Below are 21097 nucleotides of genomic sequence, written 5' to 3' on the forward strand. Positions count from 1 at the left end.
TTAGAAACAATGAAACACAACCACCATTCTGTTACTTAGTAACAGGTAAGAATGACTCTGATATATCTATGGCTTCTTCCTAATGTATAGTTTTCAAGTTCAACATATTCAAGTAAATCTGCTTCAGATTTATACAAAAGGTTATGGTTTTGGTAAGACATATGAGTATGAAATTCTTTAAAAAAAAAGTTTATGCCTCAGTTTGCCAGTGAATGTCTGAGAAAAGCCCTGGCTTACCTGAAGCAATGTCTCCACGACATCTTCCACCTTCCCTGAAACATCCAACTCGAAGACATATTCCATTGTGCCCTAAAAAAGAGGGAGACCAAGCACGTCAGGACCCATCACTTTAAGACATTTGCAGCCCCCTGCTGACCTGTGCAGGGACCTGCCTGGCATGTCCTCCCGCAGCCCGCACAGAATGAGGGCCCCGGGGGAGCAGTCTGTTGGGTTTACTGCTATATTTACTATTTCCTTCCTTCTGCTAATTTTGGGCTTAGTTTGCTCTTCTTTTTCTGGTTCCTTGAGGTGTATAGTTAGGTTTTTTAATTTGAGATCTTCAAGGTAAGCGTTTAACACTAAACTTCCCTCCTAGGACTGCTTTTGCTGCATCTTCTCAGTTTTGGTATGTTCTGTTTTCGTTTTGATCATCTTGAGGTTTTTTGGTTTTTGTTCTTTTACTTCTTTATTGGATTCTAATTGCTTTACAATGTTGTGTTAGTTTCGACTCTACAACAAAGTGGATCAGCTATATGTATACCTATATCCCCTCCCTCTTGAGTCTAATTTCTTTTTTATTTCTTTGACCCATTGGCTGTTCAAGAGTGTCGTTTAATTTCCACATCCGTGTGAGTTTTCCTGCTGCTATGGATTTCTGATTTCACTCCACGGTGGTTGTAATCTTCTTAGATTTGTTGACTTGTTTTGTGACCTGTCCTGGAGAAGGTCCCGTGTGCACGTGAGAAGAGTGTGTGTCCTGCTACTGTTGGGCAGGATGTTCTGTGTCTGTGAGGTCCATCTGGTTAGTGCTGGTCGAGTCCTCCGTTTCCTGAGTGACCTTCTGTCTGCATGATCTACCCATTACTGACGGTGGGGCACGGACAGAAGTGTCCTCTGTCCTGTGCTGCCGTCAGTCTCTCCTGTCAGTCCTGTCAGTGCTGGCTTCACACACTCAGGTGCTCTGAGGCTGGGTGTGCAAGTGCTGTGACAGTTAATTTCATGTGTCACAAGCTGCACTCTTCTCTTTCCCCTGAGGGTGAGTCTCCTGGGCTGTATCTGCCTGTGTCTCTGGGGCAGGGTCCCCCGGAGCAGCTGCACAGTGCCCAGCTCTTTCCTGTTTCCAGGGGTCCCCAGGCATCGAGAGCATTAGGGGTCCTGTCAGAGGTCCAGGACAGGTGAGACAGAAGCCAGACCCTCAGGCAGCTGCCCCCAAAAGCCAGAACATTGGACCTACGGTCCCGTCTTGTCTTTCCCTCCCCAGGGAGAAGATGGGAGCTGGGAGTCCCCTCCAGTCACGTGACACAGTGCCGGGGGAGGGACTGCGGTGAAAGGATGCTACAGTGTTCCCACAGCTTCAGTGTGGCTCATTTCATGCTCACCTGGGGCGCAGGGCACTCTTAACTGGTTTCTGGATTTCTCACAAAGGGAACTGAGTCAGTCTCTCCATAAGAGGAACAAGGGTCTGGGGCTTCCTACTCTACCAAGTCTCATCATCATTGTCGAAGTCACAACCCCGCCCCTTTAAACCTGAGAATCCTTTGGTGTCCTAATTCACAAGAGCTTTTCTTTGCTTCAGAAAACCTTACTCATTTCCTTTTACGTAACTTTTCAGCAGCTTTGCACTTCAGGTGGGTGACAGGAGAGCCTCTGCAGGGAGAGCACACCAGGCAGCGGTTCTCAACTTGGGGGGCGGGGGGGCGTTCCACCACCCCTGCGGGGCACTTGGCAATGTGTGGTGCCACACGACAAAGGGGGGCAGTGCAGAGGGGGCACTCCGTGGGTGGCAACAGCCTGTCATATAAGGGACAGCCCCTCACAATGAAGAACCGTCCTTCCCAAAGTGCCAATAGCACCGCCTGTGAGTGACGAGATCTCAGTACTCTCCGTTCCTGAGCGACTGGCGCATGCAGATGTTTCTTGTACATAAAACTCAGAGGGGGCTGCACGTGGCTGGCGCGTCCCCCCCAAGCTGCTGCTGAGAACCCGCAGGCTGGCCTGTGACCGGAACTGCCATCCAGCCTGTCGGACGTCTGCTCAGAGAGGGTGGCTCTTCCGAATTCAGAGGTGTCGTTTATAGGAGCACTAGTCCCATCTCTAGGTCTCGTAAACTCTTCTGCTAGGAGTTATCCCTTTACTGCAAACTAAGCTGCAGCATAAAGCATTAATTAAAGCACAGAATGGTTGGATGTAACGTCTACTTACAAGTCCTGTGTTCACGGCCCCTCAGAGCTTCTACCCAATCAGCAGCATTTATAAATTATTACTGAGCTCTTAAATAAGGGTAATTTTATAGCCTATAAGTATTTCTCAAACATTTAAAAGAAGTTCTCAGTGATATCCAGTAAATAATCTTTTAAATGACGCATATTCTGATTTCAACTTTTAACCTAATAATTTAAGCTCTTTTTTCCCCTAATAGACACACCTATTTTGAAGTTAAAAAGTTAATTGAAATCTCTTGGACTAAAGTCTGTCATTCCCTTGGGTAATTCTGTTATAACTGCTAGGTAACAAGCTTTTAAATACCCATTATATTGCATTAAAGAAGTGAACAGAGACACAGAATCTTATTGCTCAAAATCACTATGTAAATTGCTGGGGATAAATGAAAAGCTTTACTTACCCTTTCTATTTTATATGGTGCAACAATGTTGTGTTCTTTAATGAAATATACCTGAGAAAGACAAATCAATACTTGTAAAATAATTAAACATTATCATAGTAATGAGTTACTGTTAATTAGGATGTTATGAATCGAATTTAAATCATTGTTACATAATCTGTTTCCAAAAGCACTTGCATTAATATTAGTATGGCTTTAAAGTTCTGATGTTAAAATAACAAACATTAAATTAAAAAGAGATTCATCAAGGCAACAAGGTAGCAACCGCTGCTGGATAAATACAATGTCTAAGATGTCTTATGAATGTCATCACTTGTACCCAGTAACCAGACAAGTGAAGGAAGCTAATCTAAGGCTGATTTTCTAAGAAATGAGTAAAACAAAGTCACTGTGGTATGAAATCCATTCATCAACATAAAGAAAACTCTCTTCTCTAGACAGACACAGACAGACAGACAGACACACACACACACACACACTCACTCCTCTTTATTCTATCAGCAAAAGAATATTTGGAAGCAAAACTCTAAAAGCCTAAAGAACCGTAACATATTTCTGAAACACTGTGACCTGGTAAGTAATCAAAAAACACAAAAGTTGTGTTTATTTGGTTGTGTGCTTAACCCAGGAAGCTTAATACTTTCAAGAGTAGCTTATATCTAGTCACGCCTTGATGTAAAGCTGATTTTGAGTTTATTTGATACGAGACCTCTTATACAAACTATTGAAAGGAGGTGGAAGGATTTGGGGGCTTTATTCCCAAGTTTATTAAAATTATACTAAAATGTATACTTTTATAATGGAAACCATACTTTCAACTGAAAAAGTACCTACTCCTTTCAAGATATGGACTTTCTAGAATAAAGTGACAGTGTAGAACGATACTCTAGAAATAATGAGAACACAGGCGTGGACCAGAATCGTCAATAGTGGGGTTCCTTCCCCAGACAGACGGCCATAACTGCTTTCATATCTGCCAGTCAAAACGACATGAAGTCAAAGATAGCCTCTGAAATGTTTTCTTCCTAAAATTATTAGAATCTTCGAAGGCAGACTTAGAAAATCACCTAATCTGATATCTCCCAGGCTTCATAAAATAATTTTCAATATGCATTAAAAAGAGCCATGAGCAAGAGGGCTGAGTGACCCAAAAACCACCGGAGGCTCTCTGCTCCCGACCATTCACCCCTTGAGAATCTCAGCGCTTCGCGTCCAGCCCTAGCGTAAAGAAATCTCTGCATCTTTGTTTCCCACAGCTTTTCCCACGCTTGCTCGATCACAGAATGATCCTTTTCTTTGAACACTTCAAGGAGCTGGGGCTCCGCAGAGAGTGGAGCCAGCGCTGACCTCCTCTACCCTTTCATTTCCAAGGTGAGGAAGGTGAGATTCACAGCAAAGAGGCAGTGGTAATGAGCTCTACTCCTCTCTCATCTGTAAGTTTTTAAAGATCTACAGAGGAATTAAGTACAGCTAACCCTTGAACAACATGGGTGTGAACTGCATGGGTCCACTTACATGTGGATTGTTTTCAGTAAATATACCGGAAAAGTTTGTGGAGATTTGGGACAATTTGAAAGAAGATGAACTGTGTAGCCTAGAAATATCAGAAAAATTAAGAAATTGTTATGTCATGAGTGCATAAAATATATGTAGATACTAGTCTATCATATCATTTACAACCATAAAACATACACAAATCTATTATAAAAAGTTAAAACTTATCAAAACTTATGCACATGCTAACAGACCGTACATGGATGGCACCAATCTTAGTCGAGAGAAATGTAAATAACTGTAAAGATGCAGTATGAAATCACAGCTGCATACGTTCACCGTAGTTCACACTGTACCACGGTCATAACTTCATAGCCGCCTCCCGTGATACTGCGCTGAGGTCAAGTGTTGAGAGTAACCTCAGAAGGCTACGGGACGCTATTCATCTCCACGTAAGCAGCAGTGAATCGGGCTTCACAGTAAAAAGTGATCCCTCCTGGTTGCTGTGCACTTTTCATCGTGTTTAGCGTAAGATCGTAAACCTGGAGTAACACCATGCGACCCACACGAAGTGCCACTAGTGATGCTGGCAGTGTTCCCGAGAAGCAAAGTCATGACATTACGAGAAAAAGTTGAATTACTTGATATGTACCATTGATTGAGGTGAGGTCAGCAGCTGCGGTTGCCACCATTTCAAGATAAATGAATCCAGTGTAAACACCATTGTAAAAAGGAAAAGGAAATTCATGAAGCCATCAGGCAGCTACCCAGCAGGCGGGAGAACCTGGCACTTTTTGTGAACTACCTTTTTATCACGTATTGAAAATGCAGCTTTTATGTGGGTGCAGGGTGGCTGCGTGATGACTAACATGAAGTCATCATATGACAACTTAAAGCAAAAGGAAGGTGAAGGATCTAAAGCTGGAAAACTTAACGTCAGCAAAGGATGGTTTGATAATTTTGGAAAGAGATTTCGCTTTGAAAATGTCAAGATAACAGGAGAAGCAGCTTCTGCCAACCAGGAGGCAGCAGACGAGCTCCCAGACACCATTAAGAAAATCACTGAGGAGAAAGGATATCTGCCTGATCAGGTCTGAATGCAGATGAAAGTGCCCTCTTCTGAGAGAAAAAAAAAAATCCACAAAGGACGTTCATTACTAAGGAAGAGACGTGAGGACCAGGATTTAAGGCAGGAAGGGATAGGCTAATTCTGCTGTTTTGTGCAAATGCAATGGGGTCGATGACCAGGACCGCCCTGATCTATAAAGCTGCTGACCCCCAGCCTTGAAGGGAAGAGGGAACCCCAGCTGCCAGTCTTTTGGTTGGACAACAAGAACCCTTTTTCTGGATTGGTCCCATCGATGCTTTGTCCCTGAAGTCAGGAAGTATTCTGCCAGTACGGGACTGCCCTTTAATGTTCTTTTAACTGGACAATACCCCTGGCCACCTAGAACCCCATGAGTTCAACATCAAAGGTGTCAAAGTGGTCTACTTGCCCCCAAACCCAGCATCTCTAATTCAGCCTCTAGATCAGGGGTCTTAAGAACCTTTAAGGCTTATTACATATGGTACTCTGTGCAAAGGACTGTCAACGCTGTGGAAGAGAACATCATGAGAGTCTGGAAGGATTACACCATTGAAGATGCCATGGTTGTTATAGAAAAAGCCATGAAAGCCATCAAGCCAAAAACAATACATTCCTGCTGGAGAAAACTGTGTCCAGATGCTGTGCATGACTTTACAGGATTTACAACAGAGCCTATCAAGGAAATCATGAATCAGATTATGGATATGGCAAAAAAAGGTATGGGGTTGAAACATTTCAAGATATGGATCTTGGAGAAATTCAAGAACTAATGGACACCACACTCAAGGAATTAACAGAAGACGACCAGATGGAGATGAGAACTTCCAAACCAGCGCCAGATGATGAGGAAGAAGATGTAGAAGAAGCAGTGCCAGGAAACAAACTGACATGAGACCACCTAGCAGAAGGCTCTGATTTTTGAGACTGCTTTCTGACTTCTTTTATGACATGGACCCTTCTATGACACAGGCACTGAAACTAAAGCAAACGGTGGAAGAAGGATTGGTACCGTATAGCAACATTTTTAGAGAAATAAAAAAGCAGAAAAGTCAGCCAGAAATCATGATGTATTTCCGTAAAGTTAAACTGAATGTGTCTGCCTCTCCAGCCACCCCTCCTGTCCCCCCTCCTCCCTCTCTGCCACCTGAGACAGCAAGACCAACCCCCCCCCTCCTGCTCAACGTGAAGACAGACGACAGGAATGAAGACCTCTGTGAGGCTGCACTCCCACCTAATGACTAGTAAACAATCATCCTGCCATGCAGTTAATAAACTCACCTGTTGTGTTTGTGTATGTCTTCATGTGAACATCTAATAACCATGTGGAAGAAGTGTATGATACATTTCTGTGTTCATCACTGTCATCATCACCTAAGTATTCATAGTGTAGAACATCGTGTGCGAGACTTGTACTGAAGTGGACAGCCTATCCTTGCATAGGCATAAGGGGAGTGATTTTAATATAAGATTAATCATGTGTTAGTTTCCTGGTTTCATAACTTTGCTTCCAAAGAATTACATTACTGTTCAGATGTCTCTTTCTCTATCATCTCTATCATCACGGGTTTTAAAAAAAAATGTAACCATGTTTGGCGCTTCCCTGGTGGCGCAGTGGTTAAGAATCTGCCTGCCAATGCAGGGGACACAGGTTCGAGCACTGGTCTGGGAAGATCCCACGTGCCGCGGAGCAACTAAGCCCGTGCGCCACAACTACTGAGCCTGTGCTCTAAAGCCCGCGAGCCACAACTACTGAGCCCGTGAGCCACAATTACTGAAGCCCGCGCGCCTAGAGCCCGTGCTCCGCAACAAGAGAAGCCACCGCAACGAGAAGCCCACACACCTCAATGAAGAGTAGCCCCCGCTCACCGCAATTAGAGAAAGCCCGCGTGCAGCAATGAAGACCCAACACAGCCAAAAATAAATAAATAAAATAAATAAATTTTTTTTAAAAATTTGAAAAATAAAATGTAACCATGTTTCCCATACTGAATTATGAATCTGATACAACACTGTATGCCATAACACTTTTATAATGATTCACTCAATAGTGTACAGGCTGGGCTACTGGGAAGCAATCGTATTGATGACACAGGCTACGATAAAGCAATCATCTTGCTGCTTCTTCATTATCGGTGCATGAATCATACTTGTGAATAACACATTTCTTTTTCACATTATCTTTTCATTTTTGATGTCTAATGTTAGTAACACATCTAACATCTACAGTGTTTTGTATCACATTACGACAATATTGATGTAGGTACTGACAGACATGATTTCATCTTATAAACAGATGACAAACTTACAGTATGGATAACTACAGTACATACTGCAAATGCATTTTCTCTTCCTTATGATTTTCTTAATAACATTTTCTTTTCTCTAACTTATTGTATTGTAAGAATACAGTATATAATACATATACAAAATATGTGTTATCAACTGTCTATGTCATCAGTAAGGCAACAGTAGGCTTATTCGTAGTAAGTTTGGGGGGAGTCAAAAGTTATACATAAATTTTCACCTGTGTGTGTGTGTGTGTGGGCACGGGGGTCAGTGCCCCAAACTCCCACTTTGTTCAAGGGTCAGTTGTGTATGACAGGAGCAAAAACGTGTAATTTATCTCCGTATTGCCAGTGTTCACACAGTACTGGGTGCGCAAATCTATACTGAGTAAATGTGAAATGAAGAAAAGGTCATGACCCCAAGCATTATACTATAATTAGACAAGGCTACACATCCTGAGCCGTGGCCTTGGCTGTCACCATGAGTCCATCTGAGCTCACTGAAGCAGGGGGCGCTGGCCTCCCACCTTCCACCTGCAGTCCTTTATCTCAACCCACACAGCCTGCAGGCACCACACGCTTAATGACCATTAAGGAGCTCATCCGGGATCACATCTTTTAAAACACACAGTTCTCAATGACCAAATTTAAAAGAATTTAAACATCATTTCCTGTGGTCTTCATTTGAGATTTCTACAAATAATTTCATTGTGCTTAAAAAAAAGTGTATATATATGTATGTATACACACACACACACACACACACACACACATATGTATGTATTTATTCATTTAAATGTTCATTCAGGTTAGAAAAAAATGTTTACTAGGTGCTTCTTACCTGACTGAAAACGAGTGAGATCCCCCCGGATACTGCCCTAAAATGCAGATAAAAGTTATTAAATATATGTAATTTTTTGGTAGAAGTAAAATTACGCAGTTGTGACAATGACGTACTTTGCGAAGTGTCTATTGGCTCCATTTTCTCCATGTTTTCCTATTTTTATACAATCTCTCAAAGGAATCTGGATAAAATTGAGAGAGAAATATTATAAAAATAAGCCAAGGTAAAATATATACAAAAAATAGGACTGTTTCTGTTCACATTTAAAATGCATTTACCTTAATGATGGGCTGGGATATTGCATCCGGTTCAAAAATAACTGATTTTGAACATATTTTTAAGGAGCCTCTGATTTTCCTAGAGATGAAAGTACAAAAGGTTATTATTAATGAACGTAACAAAAGTCACAAAAGAATCATAATACATTTTAACTAGAATGTAGATGACTAAAGTATCAACTAATAAAAGATCAACAAAGAGAAGGGTATGAAAGGTTGGAAAATATAGGAAAAATATTTTCCTCATCTCCCCCTCCCTAGAGGTTAAAGAATCTGCATGTGTTGTAATACGGTCTCACTGGCTGAGCGCTGTCGCATGTATTTTATTCGCATTACTTCATCTGGTCCTCACAACTACTGTGAAAGGGAAACAGTTTTCTGATCCTTAAGAAACGCTGATTCCATCCTGTTTGTGGTAAATTCCTTTGACTTTTAATTTCCTATATCTTAAAGAACTATTCAGAAAGCAATACTAAGTATCTAACGTTGATTAGGTAGAGGATTTTTTTTTTTCTTAGTTATAATCACGCAAGAATAACAAGAGTTTGAATTTAGAACACAAAATGCTTTTACCGGTGATTCTGGGATACATAGGAATTCCGGGAAAAACTGGTTCTATGATAATAAGCAATTTTAAAGACTATCTGCCTACTACTATAATATCAAATAAATCAGTTAATGGCTTCACCATTTTCCTCCTTTCTTGGGACATTTATAAGGCTCCAATGAGTTTTGGGAAAAAGCCTGCCTGAGCATGTTAGAGGCCAATGTGCCTCACTTGCCTGAAGCCAATAAAAATCTACACACTTGATTGTCTTTTATTGACTAGATGACTTTTATCAATTGATCAAACCAAGGCAATAACTTATTATGTAATCAAAACACAGGTTAAGAAATGCTGGAACATCATCTTATAAAAAAATCACCTTAAGATTAGTTTCCAAGAGTACATTTTATCTACAAGTGAAGCTCTAAGTATCTTATGTTTTTTAAAATCACTTGTATGACATCTGGACTTTTTCGCCAGTCATTCCTCAGTGTCCTAGTGAACGCTTCTTACTCTGGCCATTCCAGGGTCTCTTAACTGAAGCAATTATTTTACTTATACTCTAGAAAGACCAACCTGCTCTTCCTGCTTCTGTACCACCACCACCCCCAAACCCCGCCGGCCGAGTCAATTCTTCTTCTATCAAAGAAATCTCCCATCCTTCCTGGCTTACAGGTACGCCAATGGCGTTCTAACCCACAGGATAAAGTCCCATCACAATCTGAGAAAGGCCTACCTCTGTGTACGTAGATAATATGTACCCAGTGAACAAGAAGGCTCTTCATGCTGAAGGTCATGATTTAGCCTGCAATTCTTCTTCCTCAAAAGCTCTTTTAAATTTTGATTTTATATCATTTCTTTCCATGCTGTTATCTGCATTTACTTTCCTAACACCCTAAATTCCCTAATAATAACTTAAGAAAAGTACTTTTATGGCAATTGCTAAACAAATACAAATAGAATAGAAGATTCCCAAGTAACAATCACCTAGTTTCTGCAGTTGTTAACATGCAGTCATTCTTGTTTTGTGTACAACACCCCAGAACCCTGCTGGATTTCAGATAAATTCCCAGACACCCTATACTTCATTTATATATACTTTAACATGAATCTCTGAAGATAAGCTCTTTCAATAAATGACCTATCATTGTCGTACCTAAAAAAATTAATAATTCCTTAATGTCATCAAGGATACAGCCAGGATTCAAATTTTTCTATTTCATAAGTGTGTTCTTATAGTTGGTTTGTTCAAATTGGAACACAAAGTCCATATTACGTTTAGTTGACATGTCTCTTAATATCTCTTAATCTAAGGCAACTTTCATTTTCCCGCATTACGAACTTTGCTAAACGCATCTCTGTGGTTTTCCTCTATCCCATTTCCTTTATATAATTGGTTAAGATTAAAAGACTTGACCAGCTGGGGTTTGATTTTCTGGTAAGAGTTCGTCAGCGGCAGTGCACATGTACTTCCCTCATATCAGGAGGCCGCAGTGGGTTCAGGTAATGCCTATCTTGATACGTGCATTAAAAAATTTCTCAGCAGCTTTTCATCTGCTGGTTTAGCAGCCACTGAAGATTCTGTCTACATCGGGGGTTGGCAAACTTCTTCTATAAAGAGCCAGATAGTAAATATTTTCGACTTTGCAGGCCATTTGGTCTCTGTCACTATTCAGTTCTACTTCTGTGTTGCAGGAAAGCAACCACACACAATATGTAAACAAGTGGGTGTTCCAATAAAACTTTATTTACAAAAACAAGTAGCAGGCCAGATCTGACCACAGTCTGTCGACCCCTGATATAGATCCATTATTCACTAGGGGTTGAAATTTTTAACATTCCCCCTGTGTTATTATCTAGAATTCATCAACAAAGAGCAGCTTTAATTATCTGTGATTTGGTTACCTTAAAGTACAATTTGTACAAGGAAAGCAGGAAAAATGCTTGATTCTTTACTTTTATCAAGTTTTAGAAAAATGAGTTGGTGTCCTAGTATTCTTCAGAGGTAACTGATATACATATATATACACACACACATATATGAAATAATATGTTTATATTACATATACGTCATTATGAACTCATGGATTTGAGCCCTTCTGATACATTTCAATCCACTGCCCTCAGTATTCTTTTTTGGTGTTCAATCTGTCCCACTTTTTGCCCAGCTCTTCAGGGTGGCCTTGTGTCCTTTTAATTCACATGCAGTCATTTTTGATACCTTCCTTACTTTCCAGTCTGACAAGATGGTCCAGGCTCACCTCCCACATTTCCTCCCCTGATTTAGACTCAGACACTTCTCCAAAGAGCACTCATTCCTTTTAGTGGAGAGTAGCATTCAGAGTAGCTCACTGCTACTGCGTTCTCACTAGGCCTTTTCAGAGATCCGAAAATCTTCCTTACCTTTCATTCTGACTGCCCTTGCGCTGAATATGATTAGCTGTATGCTGTTCAAAGTAGTACTCCTCCAAGTTAAGCAGGAGCAAGGAAAATCTAAATTTGGGGGAAAAAAAAAAACCACATGTTTATTTTATTATTTTTTTAAGTATAAGAAAGCAGAATATTTCAAGCATGTGTTCCCAAAGTGCTTTTCCATCCATTACATCAACAAACACTTATTAAGTGTATATTATATGCCAGGCACTCTTCTCTATCAAGACAGACCTGCCCAGCTATGCCAAAAATAAAATAAATAAAATTGTTTACCAGGTGGATTTATTATTCCTTTACAGAAACTCCAAATTTCATGAAATAAAACCATGTGTAAAACAGATAGCTGGTGGGAACCTGCTCTGTGATGACCTAGATGGGTGGGATGGGGGTGGGTGGGAGGGAGGTCCAAGAGGGAGGGGATGTATGTATACATACAGCTGATTCACTTCACTGTACAGCAGAAACTAACACACCATTGTAAAGCAATTATACTCCAATAAAACAACAACAACAACAAAACTTACTGTTGCCCGAACAGAGCTCGGAGCTTTCCCACCTACAGAGTGTTCATCCTTTGTTCCCCATGACTACACACGAGGCTTCCCCACCCCCTCTTCCCCACCACATACCATTCTCCACTGTCATGGCTCGTGGGTGGGTGAGTTTCTCCTGCTACTCCCACAAGACCAGTGCCTCTGAGAGGCAGATCTTTAGATATTCCTGTTATAACCAATCTAAGGCTTTGTACACAACAGGTATTTAATAGATAAAACAAGTAAGCTGAACCAAATGGGAATGAAAATCAGTTCTTTTTAAAGCTTTAAGTACTTTAAACTTTTAAAAACAAAATAAAGTAACAGAAAAAGTATTAATTTAGTTGCATGGCCACAGAAACAAATATATGGCAAAGAACTGAAAACAACTGTTTTGTTTGTTTTGTGGTAAGGACCAGGAAACATCAACGGCATCCAGAGTTAAGGGGAGAAGTTTTCATGAAAAGTGTGGTACTTGAGATGCATCTTGAAGTTCCGGTGTCTTAGAGGAAGACCTCTAGATTAAATACGGCAGAATAAACATAAATGTTTATTTCTGCTCCCTCTGGAAAAACACTACAATATGAACAAAAATATTTTTTAAATAGTAACGCCCCCTCCAAAAAAATAGTAAAACCCACAGACTAAAGGAAATTGGAGAGACATAAAAGCAGATGAGAGATACCAATAAATTTGTGAGACACAGAAAGCAGATGGGAGGAATCAGCAGTGATCAGAAGCCAGAAGAGCAGATGCCTCCAGAAAAGGTACCAACCAGGAGAAAACCAAAAGTTCTACAACTGCAGGTATCAGGTACCAAGAAGGTAGGGATGAAGCCTAGGGGGATGGTTGAAAGTCCAAATGAGGCCAGCAGCCAAGATTCCTCCCCTGATGGTTCTCCCTACACATGGTTTTTCAATACCAAAATTAAACAAGAGACTCCAAACTAGGCATCAAGCACAGTGGAGAGCAGTGCTACTGCATGAAAAGATAGTGATTAAACAGAAAGCAGGAAGACATATAACACTCCAAGCAGCAGACTGTGGGTTATTTTTGGAAAAAAACTAAATAGCCCTAGAGAAAAGACCCATGGATACTAACATTTCAAAGAACCTTCTACAACATCATCCCACACTGAAGTCCAACAGAAAAGGCCTACCCACAGTGACACAGAATTACATGCTTCACCCTTAAATATGGACACCCCAACATCACCAGCCTCTAATGTGAAAGAACTAGACCAAGCAAGCAGAAGAACACAGCTTGAAAGACTAGAGACAATGAACAGAAGAAAAGGTCAAAAGACTATAATTAATATCCTTACAAAGAAGAAATTATATCCATGAAACAAGATACTGCTTGCTGTAAAACAAACTGAACCAACAGAAAAATAACTCATAAATTAAAAATGATGACAGCGGGAACTAGCTTTACCATCAAAACAGGCAATTTTTATTGGCCTGTTCTACATTTTAAAATCCATGAACAAGAATTAATCATAGGCTAAAAAAAAAAAAAAAAGAATTAATCATAGGCTAAACTGCCATAGCTCAGTGTAAAATGCTCACTATTAGTACTTATTCTGAATTTCAGTGCAACCACAAAAGTTCAGATTGGTAGGAGCGTCCTTTGATGCCCGAAATAATTTCCAAGAAGGTATAAATCAGAGAGATACTAAGTACCTTGGCCCTTACTTTTAGCTTGTATATTAATAAGTTGAAACCTTTTGCTTGGGCTGGAGCTATGCAACCCTCTCTCCTCCTTCTTCCTGTCCTCACTCCTCCTCTTAGAGAGAGGGTAAAATAAGTATTCGTCAACAAGACAATGGCATAATTTTGTTGCTATAAAAATAGCCTTCATAGACAACCAGCTCTTCCATATAATTTTTAAGATATAATCCTATCTTTAATACTGTTAAAATGTCCATACCAGCCAAAGCCATCTACAGATCCAATGTAATCCCTACCAAAATCTCAACGGCATTTACTCCAGAAATAGAAAAAAAAAAAAAAAAATCCTGAAATTCATACAGAATCAGAAAGTCAAAACAATCAAGAATGAAAAACAAAGCTGGACGCCTCACAGTTCCTATATCAAAAGATATTACAAAGCTACAGTATTAAAACAGTGTGGTACTGGCATAAAGACAGACATATAGACCAAAGGAACAGAATGGAGAGCTCAGAACTAAACTCTCATAACTCTGGATCTTTTTGACAAGAGATTCAAAGCCACACAATGGGGAAAGGACAGTCTCTTCAACAAATGATGTTAGGAAATCTGGATATTCACATGCAAAAGAATGATATTGAACCCTTCATACTATATATAAAAATTAACTCACAATGGACTAAAGACCTAATTTTAAGACCGGAAACTATGAAACTCCCAGAAGAAAACATAAGGTGAAAGCTTCATGACACTGGATTTGGCAATGATTTCTTGGATACGACACCAAAAGCACAGGCAACAAAAGCAAAAATAGATAAATGTGACTACATCAGATTTACAAACTTCTATGCAGCAAAGAAAACAGTCAACAAACTGAGAAGGCAACCTATAAAACTGAAGAAAATATTTGCAAACCATATCTGATAAGGAGTTAATATCTAGAATATATAAAGGACTCCTACAACTACTCAACAACAACAAAAATTAACCCAATTAAAAAATGGGCAAAGGACTTGAATAGGCACTTCTCCAGAGAAGAAGATATGCACATGGCCAGAAAGTGTATGAAAAAGACACTGAACATCACTAATCATCAGGAAAATGCAAATCAAAACCTCATACACTATTAAAAAAATAACAAACATTGGCGAGGATGTGAAGAAATTGCAGGTGGAATTGTAAAATGATGCAGCTGCTATGGAAAACAGTATAGAGGTGCCTCAAAAAATTAAGAAAAGAACTACCATATTCAGGTTCCCTCCGGTAGGCAGATGACCTCTATCCTCCATCATAGCCTCACGGATTCACGTATCTCTCATTACCTGCTTCTTTAGCTATTCTTTTTAGCCCTTTCAAGTCATCTAATTGCTCCAGCAACCAGGACATTTTTATGGACTCTTGTTCATTAAAAGGCTTGGCTTCCAATACTCCATGCTTAGAGCCAGAATCAAAACTACAATGAGGTATCACCTCACACCAGTCAGAGTGGCCATCATCAAAAAGTCCACAAACAATAAATACTGGAAGAGGGTGTAGAGAAAAGGGAACCCTCCTACACTGTTGGTGAGAATGTAAACTGGTATAGCCACTATAGAAAACAGTATGGATGTTCCCTAAAAAAACTAAAAATAGAACTACCATATGATCCAGCAATCCCACTCCTGGGCATATATCCAGAGAAAACCATAATTTGTTGTTTTTCTTTTTTTTTAAATAAATAAATTTATTTATTTATTTATTTTTGGCTGCGTTGGGTCTTTGTTGTTGTGCACGGGCTTTCTCTAGTTGCGGCCAGCGGGGGCTACCCTTCGTTGCGGCACGCAGGCTTATTGCGGTGGCTTCTCTTGTTGCAGAGCACGGGCTCTAGGCTCGCGGGCTTCAGTAGTTGTGGCACGTGGGCTCAGTAGTTGTGGCTCGTGGGCTCTAGAGCACAGGCTCAGTAGTTGTGGCACATGGGCTTAGTTGCTCCGCGGCATGTGGGATCTTCCCGGACCAGGCATCGAACCCATGTCCCCTGCATTGGCAGGCGGATTCTTAACTGCTGCACCACCAGGGAAGTCCTGAAAACCATAATTTGAAAAGATACATACAACCCCAATGTTCACTGCAGCACTATTTACAATAGCCAAGACATGGAAGCAATCTAAATGTCCATCGACAGAGGAATGGATAAATATGATGAGGTACATATGTACAATGGAATGTTACTCTGCCATAAAAAAGAATGAAATAATGTCATTTGCAGCAACATGGATGGACCCAGAGATTATCATACTCAGTGAAGTAAGTCAGAGAAAGACATATCATATATCACTCATATGTGGAATCTAATTTTAAAAAATGATATAAATGAACTTATTTACAAAACATAAACAGACTCACAGATTTTGAAAACAACCTTACCAAAGGGGAAAAGGTTGTGGGGGAGGGATAAATCAGGAGCTTGGGATTAACATATACACACTACTATACAGAAAATAGATAACCAACAAGGAACTACTGTACAGCACAGGGAACTCTACTCAATATTCTGTCATAACCTATATGGGAAAAGAATCCGAAAAGGAATGAATATATCTTTATGTATAACTGAATCACTTAGCTGTACACCTGAAACTAATACAACATTGTAAATCGACTATACTCCAACAAAATTTTAAAAATAAAATAAAAATAGAAGGCACTTCCCTGGTGATCGGGTAGTTAAAACTCCACTTTCCAAATGCAGGGGGGCCGGATTCGATCCCTTGTCAGGGAACTAGATCCCGCATGCCACAACTAAAGATCCTGCATGCCACAACGAAGACCCGGTGCAGCCAAATAAATAAATATTTTTAAAAATAAATAAATAAATAAAAATAGAACTACCATGTGACCCAGAAGTCCCACTTACAAATATATATCCAAAAGAACTGAAAACATACTATCAAAGAGCTGTTTGCATATCCATGTTCACGGCAGCATCATTCACAACAGCCAAGAGGTAGAAGCAACTTCAATGTCCGTTGATGGATAGATGGATAAAGAAAATGTGGCATATACACAGAATGGAATATTAGCCTTAAAAAAAGAAGGAAAACCTGTCGCATGCTACAACACACATGAACCTTGAAGGCATTACTCTAGGTGAAATAGGTCAGTCACAAAAAGACAAACACCACATCATTCCACTTACATGAAGTATCTAAAGTAGTTAAACTCTTACTAAGAGAAAAGAGAATGGTGGTTGCCAGGAGCTGGGGGTAGGCAGAAAGGCGAGTTGTTCAGTGGGGACAGAGGTTCAGTTTTGCAAGATGAAAAGGTTCTAGAGATCTGTCTGTCGCACAACAATGTGAACATACGTAACACTACTGTACCGTGACTTATAAATGGCTAAAATAGTAAATCTTAGGTGTGTGTTTTTTTAAGTTTCTTTTTGGATTTTTAAAAATTTTATTTAAGTATCTTATGTGTTTTTTATGCCAATAAAAATATAATCACATCAGCTATTGTACGACCAAAGTCATTATTTTGGTAAATGAATTATATCCTCCTTAATTTACCAATATGCCTATTTTGTAAGTAATGTAAAACACATGACAAAGGGATATAACCAAATCATATTATTCAAAGTCAAAGGATTAAGAAACTTTTCTGAGTTTATTTTTTTCTTTTTACTGAAGTATTCAGTTATACCTGCTTGAAAATTTTTGTATGTAAAAAGCATTACAGTAAAGTTTCATGGTGTTCTGAACAATGATTTTCAAAGTGCATTCCATGGAGTAAAAGGTTCCAAGCTTTAAAAAAAATAAATAAATAAAAACACTTTTATAATTTTATGATCTCCCTCATTAGTGGTGTATCAGACTGTAAATTATCTCTTTAGGAGACTCGGGGCCCTGCTCCTGGGTATTTCTTAGTTTACTCCATCTTTACAGAGGTGAGATAAACTGACTCATTCCGCAATTTAACTTTCCTGAAAAAGATGCTGTCCCATCCTCATGTCACCTAAAGTGCAAAGCGTACTGTTCAACACTTAACCAACAACATAAAACAAGTTCACTCCAGGCAGCCCTCAGAGGTAACCCTGCATTCACGGCTACCCAACAATTATTCAACAGCCTGTTGATAAACAGTATTTATAATGGAGCCAGAAGATCTTGCTAGTCAATCATTTCTCTAGTTGGAGATGTAAAAGCACAGATGTAGCTTCACTGTGCTGAGGAGGATTGTGAGACCACAGGAAGTGCCAGGACACCTTAGTGACATGTGCACGGCGGCAGAAAGGGCCCGAGTGGCCTGTATTTGCATCTCTCCTCTGAACACCCCACTATCCTTGGATTAAGCTAGGCTGTAGGGCCCCCACTACCTAGAGAGCTGGTTGAACGAAACTGGGCATTTTTGGTAAGCTTCTTAAAATGGCCTCTGAAACAAGGAATGAATTAAGAAAATGTTTAAGAGACAAGAACACTGTCCTGTGACCCACTGTTAGAAATGTGCCCCCAAGAATACATTTGACAGCAACCTCTGAATAGTCAAACAAACCTTACCTAACTATACGAACATCAATTTCTCCTTTCTCAATTCTGCTAGTAAGACATCACAAAACCAAACCTTATTCTCTGCCAGAGTTCAGCTGAACTAAATCTACTGCATTTTCCTGACCTACCAGTCAGAACTCTGTCAAAAAAGATCAGATTAGCATGAGATGACTTCATACTGAATTCAAGCTGGAGACGGATGACAACTTCCTCTTCCAGCCGTTTATAAAAATCTGTCTGATCTAGAATTAGCACTAAACCTACTTATGCACATATGCTCTTTCTGCACCTTTCCAAGTTCCTACATCATGGAAATATGCTGTGCTTCCAAACTCAAACTCTCCCAGGAGTTTACACCAGGAGACCTAGGCACATGGGTGCCCTCTGCATCTTTACCCATCTTCTGAAAGTCTAGCCTGTCACTTTCAGTCTGATGGTATTATTAATAGAATACAAAATAAGAGCCACTTCCTCTGTCATGAGTAATATTTTACACTGCTGGGCTGGGCCTAGGCAGGAGCCTAGTTTTACACACAACTTCAGGAGACTTAAAAAATATATATATATATTTTAATCTGTAGCATCGTTTAAAGCCAGCACTCCTCTGGGGCTTTAACTTTCTTGATGCTAACTTATAGCACTGTGACATCCTCTTAATCTGTCCTTGGTTGTTGCCCTTCTTGCTTTATTTATATATTTTTTTAAATTATAAGCTTGGAGGAACACTACATGTACCACCATTCTATGTTTATTTGCTTGTCTGATTTTTTGTAACTCTTCACCAAAGACCATTTGGACTGGACGTTCTGAATTATATTTCTGACAGTTTGACAAACTTCCTAGGTCAATATCCTTTTCAGAACTGTCCAGTAATGATCCTGTTTTTTTCCCCTTCCTTGAAACTTACAATATCTACCTTCTGAAAAATTTAGTTTCTATGCATGTCAGAATCCTTCTTAATCCCCCTGGGCTTCAACAATAAATAACTTGATAGACTGCCTTTTCTGATGGTTTCTGTCATTGCTACTTGGTTAATTACTCTTTAATATTTAGAATTTTGAAAAGTTCTCAAGTTCTCTGCCTTAAAATAATTTAAAACTTCAACAAGGGAAGGCAAGGAACGGGAATTAGATCTCATCAAGCTTTGGCTAGGTAAGGTCTCTCATTTTCTGTGTTGCCACTTCCTGTTTTCAATCTCCATCAGGTACACATCCACCATTTTTTTCCACCCACTTAGGTGGCCTGTAACAAATGAACACAACTATGTTATCTCTGTTCCTCTTTCCAATAAGTCCTCTGGGTTTTTCCGTGTGGTTCATGGACTCCCCCCTGCAGACACAGATCTTCTTGGCCTTCAGAGCCCACTGCCTCACCTCCTAATGGGTCTCCCCTTTTTGAATAGGTCTACAGCTTTTTAGCGCTCGATTCTGATCTTGAGTCCCATCCCATCAAGCTTCAGTGACACCTAAACACATATTAATCCCCTTTTGTAATAAAACTTGACTCATTTTATTATCCATGTTCTATGCATTTTTGCATAGAGACACCTGAGTGATTAAATATTATTTCTAGTCCCTGAACCAATTGTTTTCTCATGTAAATTACTGGCCCTTCCCCCCCGGAGCAGCATTTCGTGCCCGCTGTCCCCCAGCGTAACCAATTTCACTATTTCATCTGGCCTTCTGATCCCTTCCCTTGGGAGTAAGTTTAAAACTCTATCAGACCCTAGGAAATTACATTCGCCTTTGACTATGTGAGATGCAGTTACTTCCGGGCCGAGATGGTTCAGATATCGAAATCCCTTTCACTGACACCATCCATAAAGCAAGTCGTTTCTATTTTCAAGTCTCAACAACCTGTGAGAACAAATGGTCAAAGTATCACCTATGCTCTCAAAGTCTTTCAATTTCTTCACCAAGGGTCACAGCCCCAGGGAGGATGCTTCCATGAGCCTTCTCTACACTATCAAGAAGATAAAGGTGGAAGACAGTTTGAAGGAACAGACAACAAGAAATCTAGATGAATGCTTAATTACTGTAATCTACAACAGTGCTTCTCGAGCTTTAAGCATCTGGGGATCTTGTTAAAATGCAGATTCTGGGGGACTTCCCTGGTGGCCCAGTGGGTAAGACTCTGTGCTCCCAATGCAGGGGGCGTGGATTCGATCCCTGGTCGGTGAACTAAGATCCCACGTGCTGTGTGGTGCAGCCAAAATAAAAGAAAAAAATCAAATTAAAAAAGAAGACAAAAAAAAAAAAAAGCAGATTCTGATGTGGAAGATCTGAGTGGAGCCTGAAATTCTGTATTTTCTAACAAGTTCCCAGGCAGAGCTGATGGGATGGCCCATGGACCACATTTAGAAACAAGGTACTAATGTCGCCATAAACCAGGCGTGGCGCATTCCTGAATCATTCTAAGTTTCAGAGATACCATAAAAATAAGCACTGGCCTAGAATTTAAAACAGAAGCAGCATGCTGTAGCAGAAAAGGGGCTGCGCTGGATCAGAGGACATTTGCTCTAGGCTTAGTGCAGCCATGTCTTGGCTTTTGGACTTTTAGTCAA

The 21097-nt window shown here is 40.1% G+C and overlaps 1 protein-coding gene across 4 annotated transcripts in view; it reads right to left on the reverse strand.

The window, feature by feature from the left end:
* Positions 1-21097, reverse strand: part of NSMAF (neutral sphingomyelinase activation associated factor) — a 59242-nt gene that overhangs the window by 30014 nt on the left and 8131 nt on the right. For all 4 annotated transcript variants that reach the window (XM_061172152.1, XM_061172151.1, XM_061172150.1 and 1 more), the window contains exons 2-7: positions 11781-11870; positions 8831-8909; positions 8666-8733; positions 8550-8586; positions 2843-2893; positions 238-309 (exon numbers count right to left, since the gene is read on the reverse strand). In XM_061172152.1, the coding sequence (XP_061028135.1) occupies positions 238-309; positions 2843-2893; positions 8550-8586; positions 8666-8733; positions 8831-8909; positions 11781-11870 (397 nt within the window). The remainder of the gene's footprint in view (positions 1-237; positions 310-2842; positions 2894-8549; positions 8587-8665; positions 8734-8830; positions 8910-11780; positions 11871-21097) is intronic.

Source organism: Eubalaena glacialis, chromosome 17 (assembly GCF_028564815.1).
Source record: "Eubalaena glacialis isolate mEubGla1 chromosome 17, mEubGla1.1.hap2.+ XY, whole genome shotgun sequence".
Lineage (NCBI taxonomy): Eukaryota > Metazoa > Chordata > Mammalia > Artiodactyla > Balaenidae > Eubalaena > Eubalaena glacialis.